Genomic DNA, 6,000 nt, shown 5'->3' on the forward strand with positions numbered 1-6,000 from the left:
TTAATGGACAACCGGTGACGATGATGACGATGATGTCGCATGGAGGCACAGGAACATTTTGCCGTATGATCTTAGGTTTTGATATCCAGGCAAGAGGAAGGTACACAGTGAATCTTCAGAGACGATGCTGGGGAGTGAGCACCTTGGCACTGCCAAGTAAGTGATCGTAGCTCACATGCTCACGAAGACCACGATCCGCCGCAGACACTGTTGGGGCAAGTGCCGTTAGCGAGCACCGTCTGGTGTTTGGTGGCTGTGAGCGAAAATAAAACTTGGGCCCCCGGGTTCAGTAGCGCAGCGCGCCAACTGCTACGCTACACCCCACGAGCACACAACAACAACAACCGCCATTCGCCACTAAGTGGCGGTGACGTCACCACGACGCTTGTGCCAGGCCATGTGCACCTTGAGGCCACGAGCACACACGTACGTACACGCACGTACACACGCACCTGTCGTTTGCAGTATCCTCCTTTCTTGCCAAAGCCACCGAGGCCGAGGCCCTCCCAGTCCAGCGAGTGGAGCCTGGCCAGGGTCTCGATCATGGCCACGTACAGCGCCGCACGCTCGGCCGGGCTGTGCCCTGGCAAAGCCGGGTCTCGGAATATGCGGCCCTAGGGCGCATACACGGGCGGTGAGGCTGTGGCCCATCGGTGACGCGTTCTCGCTGCCTTTGACTTTATGACTTTGAAAACCACCCGCCCACCTCCTACGCATTTCACAAGTAGTGACTAATCCCATATCTGCATTTCCCATAAATATGCTAAATTCCTCTTGATATGCGAATTCCTTTGTCAAGGCGCTCTTCCCCCTCCAACCCAGCTTAAATATACGCTTCCAAGCCTGGTGGTGTTCATTCAGACGCTGTCTTTTCGACAGACCTGTGCTTCACCTGAGAACGGCTGCTTGCGTTGTGGCCGAAACGTCGTGAGAATTATTTAATGTTTTATTTTTATTATTTTATTATTTCCCTTCTACGTGACTTTACCGAAAGAACCAAGAAGATGAATCCCTGCAAGTGACGAAAGCTTTAAATCGAAATCTCTCTGCCTTGTTGCAGGGGTTCGCGGTTCGTATGTACGTATGTTGAATTCATTTCGCACCGTACCTAGGCAACCATGCTAATCTGAGGTTCGGGGGAAGAACAATTCATCGCAAAAAGCAGCTCTAAAGAAATGAGTTAGTAATCTAGATTTCAAAGTGCATAGCTCCCAGTAGCTTCCTGATATCGGAAGGAAGAGCGTTCCAGACGACCGCGGAAGTGCATCTAAATGCGCGCGATGCGGTGGCCGTCTTTGTTCGATGGCCAGCTAAAAGCTGCTGCTGCGAGGATGACCAGAGATCGCGTCATGGTGGTTTACGCTCCGTTGACAAGATCAGCAGCAAGGTAATTGTGGTTCATTTGTGGCGAGCAATTTGTGTGTTAATGAGTGCGACCTAATAACGTGTCATGAGTGCGACCGTATTACTGTGCCGCCCCCCCAGTAAATAATTATTAGTGTGGTTGTGTGGTTTAACCGTAAAAATACTACCCGCCGCGTGCTTCATCACAAGCGGATGCTAAGGAGCCAGTGACGGCCGTTCAGACGAGTGGACCGTTGCGTGCTGGGGGGGGTGTCACGGTCCAAATTTGTACAAGTGACAAGAAAGTTACTCAATTTGATCATGGAATACGTGGGTAATGGTCGCCCCCTACTGCGTAAAGTTAGTATGGCCCTTCTGATACAAAACATTTATAAAAACATGGGCCACAAGGCTAATAATCACCGTGAACTTGTAACTAATGAACAAGCAATACACGCAAACGTCGTTACTGCGTGGTGCGTCACCGGCTAGCGTGCCACACCGTGAACCCAGTGACCCGCGTATTGATTTCCGGCGACGGTTAACATCAGTGGCGAGCGATGTCGGAATGAGTCCTGCCCTGCACCCCACCCCCCCACGCCACCCCCCTTTCAAACACCCGCGCTGACGAGCGCGGTGAAGTATGGTTAAAAAAAAACCCCATGCCTGTCATGGCGTGGGCGTTCTTCCGTTTGTGGATTCAGGAGAATGGCTGCAATAAATTGCCATTTATTTATTGCAGGGCAGTTCCTAAGGAGGCCACTGGGTCAAACTAATTATGGACTAAGCAATATTTGAGATTAGATGTAGGTGGTTGACAGTGCAGAAGGTGCGTGGAACGATGCACCGGTTCATCGACATCGATGCTCGAGCTCACGACACATGAGATGAATCGCATATAAAGTGCCGTATATGCAAGAATGTTTTCTTTTCGATTCACGTGCGTTGTATGTAAAGGGTTAACTTCTATCACCGGTGCAGCCCCCGAGAGACGACGCCAGCGCTCGCTTAAAAATGAATACAAGAACCAATTCTTGACTTGAATGAACGCCCGGAAGTGATAATTCAATCGAATGGCCACGGGTGGAGGTGGAAAGGGTGGTACATGGTTGCAACCCCGGGCGCAGCAGTCTGACCGGCACGTGCCCTTGCTCCAACGAGCAATCAGGAGACATACCTGGACGTGCTCCATCACGTAAAATGGAGTTCCGATGATGGACTTGTCTTGGCAGTACAGAAGTGGCCGGGGCACAGGAAACCCCACGGAGCTCAGGGCTTGCTGCACCCGAAACTCCCTGTCCACCTGCATGATGACACGCAACTCATGGGCACCGCGGTGTACAAGGACAGACTCGAAGCCTTGCCCCATTGCTCTGCCTACAAATGAATGTGCCCACGTCTTTGGTCAGTACAGAAAGTCACCTTGCGCCAGTTTCTTCCTCTCCCTACCTTGTCCCTTCATTCACCGAAAAAAGAAAAAAACACCTGCCCCCATGATCCTCTTCCCCATAACCTACTTTCCATTTCCTTCTTGTACATCACCCTGAGATGCAACTGCACGATTCCGCCTTATACAGTCTAAATGCACAGTTGTTGACCACGTGCAGTTGTTTTTGAATTGCATTGTTTTTTGTTTTTGTTGTTGTTGTTGTTGCTGTAACCGGGTTTCTCTTGTGCAAGCGGGTCCCCGTGGAAAATCCCGAGTGGCCGAGACGCCCCTTGACGCATGGGGCGAACGAGGGCCACGTTGGCAGCATGCTGGAGGGGCTAATGGCAAGAACGTTGCCACACAAACTACCACTGCACGTGGCCGAACCCTCAAAAGCAAATGTGGGCCAGCAGGTTTCAAGTGCGTTTGTTTGGAGATGAGGGCCACCGAATGCCTGACTGATGGGTGAAAATAAAGACCCCCCCCCCCCGTGTAGCCTTAACAGACTTTTGGGCCAAGTGCTGTTAGCGAGCATCTATCAATGTCGGCACGGCGCACGAGGGGGCGGTTGGCCAGCATCACGCCTGGCCACCTATCTCGCCAGTGACGATGTTTACACGTCGCACCAGGTACTCATTTGATGCTGAGTCGACCTAGGCGAGGCCCAGGACCGATTCACATATTCGCCACTGATGTTCACCTTGAGCAGCAATGGAATTCGGGTTTTTTAGTGCAGCGCACTGACCACCTACACTGACCGCTACCCGCGCACACAGACACACACACACACACGCCGACTTTGCTCTCTGCAAATCGAGAGGGCACGCGACCACCCCCTTGCTCACACACCTGGTGAGCTCCAGGCAGGAGGGCACCGGGAGGACTCTTGCGCAGTACCAGCTCCTGTCCCGCGGCCGTGCGGAGGTAATACGTGGGGTTGGACTGACCCGCGCTGACGAGACAGGGTCACGTGGGTGGGTGGGTGGGGGGAGACAATCAGGTTAGAGCCGTTAGCGGAGCTTCTTCGTCTGCGCACAAACGCTCCCTACACATCACAGAATATTGGTTGTTTTTTGGCAATCGCAGTACAATTGGATCTCAGCACCGCCCCCTTCCCAATGCCTCTTGAGTCTATCTTGCTGAACCAGGCCAGGTGGCATCGTTGGTGAAGAATGCAACTACACAATGAGGTGAGCTGTCAGTTCAAATCGGGAGTTTTACTGACAATAATAGTTTCAACTTGGAACGCGCCACGCAATCTTCTCTTTCTCTCTCTCTAGAGAGAGAGACTCACAAGGCGCGAGGAACTGCAAGCAGGCAAGCAGCCAGGGGGCGAGGCGGCGCCAACAATTGCCCAAGCTCTGCGGTCCTCTCTATATGAAGGAAACCCGAGCATCTGCGAGGAGGAAACACTCTACACCATAGAGACGGAAGGGGTAGAGTCCACATTTTTTGCTCAACGGTGGAGTACTGTGTCCTGCCGTCGCAACAAATGTGCAATCCACCAACCCTCGCATCCACAGCGCTGGATTACCGACGCGGGCCATCATGACGCGAGTGGTCCGCCAAATGGGAAAGTCCATAAATGACGTCACGCGATTTTGGACAATTTTGACCCCCCCCCCGCCTCGTCACACGGCGTCACAAAAAGTCAGAGCCCCCCCCCCAAAATTAAACATGCTTCCAATCACTTTAAACTATTGTCAGACGCTGTCTTTCCGACAGACCTGTTCTTCACCTGAGGACGGCTGCTTGCGTTGTGGCCGAAACGTCGTGAGAATTGTATTTTATTATGTTTTATTTTTTATTATTGTATTATTTCCCTTCTACGTGACTTTACCGAAAGAACCAAGAAGATGAATCCCTGCAGTCACGAAAGCTTTAAATCGAAATTTATTCTCGTAGTGCGTATTTAATGTGGCGCTGCACTCTGATGTTGTAGGAGAAAACATTTATTAAAAAGTCTATTTAATTAAGTAGAACGTGTTGTCTAATTTATTTAAAGTTGCGCATTTTGATGTGACGTCACATTTCTCACCCCCCCCCCCTCGTCACACATCGTCACAAATGTCTGACCCCCCCCCCCTCCTAGGTGCGTGACGTCATTTATGGACGGCCCCAAATGCGTATCGCGGTTTTTTTGATAGGTCAACAGTGCGGAGAGTGCACTTTTACCCGGAATTCTCAGACGTTGGTTTAACACTTGGCCGTGTTGCAGTTCGTGTGTGTGAGTGACAAATACAAAGATCCCCCGCATAGCCTTTAACAGCCTGTCGAGGCAAGTGCTGTTAGCGGTAAGCGCGCTGCGCTACGAATCCAGCGACCCGAGTTCGATTCACACCGGGTGACGATTACCTGAACAGATCCTGGGCCTCCCCTAGGTCGGCTCAGCCTCAAATGAGTACCTTTGCCCGGCGTGTTAACATCACCACTGGGGGAGACAAAGGCGGCCGGGCGTGGTGTTGGCCACCCACCCCCCCCTCGCTTGTCGCGACCAGCCTTCACAGGTGCTGCTCGCTTACAGCACTTGCCCCAACAGTCTACTGCAGGCTACACGGTGGACCTTTGTCTTTGTGTGCGAGTGGCACCTGTACTGACGCACGGAGAGAGGCCCCCAGGGCCCAGGGCGAGCCGGGAGATTGCGTTGCAGGAATTCCTGGAGGGCTCTCACGTCCAGAGCGATGCGCACCTCTGTACTGTCTGCCATCTCTGCGTGGACAGAGCTTTTGCCCTCTGCGTCTCTGAAATGTATCCCCCTTGCTCGCTCGCTCTCTCTCGCTCTCTCGATCTCGTCCGCAGTCCACAGTCCACGGGTACTGTATCGGAGTCTCCTCCCTCTGCATGGATCTGGGGTCATTCCGCCCCACGGTGACCCCACGCGGTCGAGCCGCGTCTCTTCCGCAAGCCGTGCCGGGAGAGGTGGTGGGTGGGTGGGTGGTTGTGGTGTGGATTCCACTCCCCTCCTCCGTCGAATTTGCAACAGAGGGGACGGGACACGGCGAGTTTGCGCCACTAGAGTGCGCTACTAAGACAAAGATCCACCGGGTAGCCTTCAGCAGACTGTTGGGGCAAGTGCTGTGAGCGAGCAGCGGCTGTGAAAGCCGGCACGGCACACCACGCCCGGCCGTCTTTGTCTCGCCCAGTAGCGAAGTTTACACACCGCACCGGGTCCTCGTTTGAGGCTGAGTCGACCTAGGGGAGGCCCAAGACCAGTGACAGATAATCGT

General features: G+C 53.0%; 1 protein-coding gene across 3 annotated transcripts in view; it reads right to left on the reverse strand.

Annotated features, from left to right (window-relative positions):
• Positions 1-5,686, reverse strand: part of ACAD11 (acyl-CoA dehydrogenase family member 11) — a 32,367-nt gene extending 26,681 nt beyond the window's left edge. For 2 of the 3 annotated variants that reach the window (XM_078882983.1, XM_078882907.1), the window contains exons 1-4: positions 5,362-5,686; positions 3,623-3,725; positions 2,522-2,647; positions 453-614 (exon numbers count right to left, since the gene is read on the reverse strand). In XM_078882983.1, the coding sequence (XP_078739109.1) occupies positions 453-614; positions 2,522-2,647; positions 3,623-3,725; positions 5,362-5,630 (660 nt within the window). In that variant the 5' untranslated portion in view covers positions 5,631-5,686. The remainder of the gene's footprint in view (positions 1-452; positions 615-2,521; positions 2,648-3,622; positions 3,726-5,361) is intronic. The other variant, XM_078883063.1, reaches the window with a different exon arrangement.
• Positions 5,687-6,000: the final 314 nt, after the last annotated feature.

Source organism: Lampetra fluviatilis, chromosome 1 (genome assembly GCF_964198595.1).
Source record: "Lampetra fluviatilis chromosome 1, kcLamFluv1.1, whole genome shotgun sequence".
NCBI lineage: Eukaryota > Metazoa > Chordata > Hyperoartia > Petromyzontiformes > Petromyzontidae > Lampetra > Lampetra fluviatilis.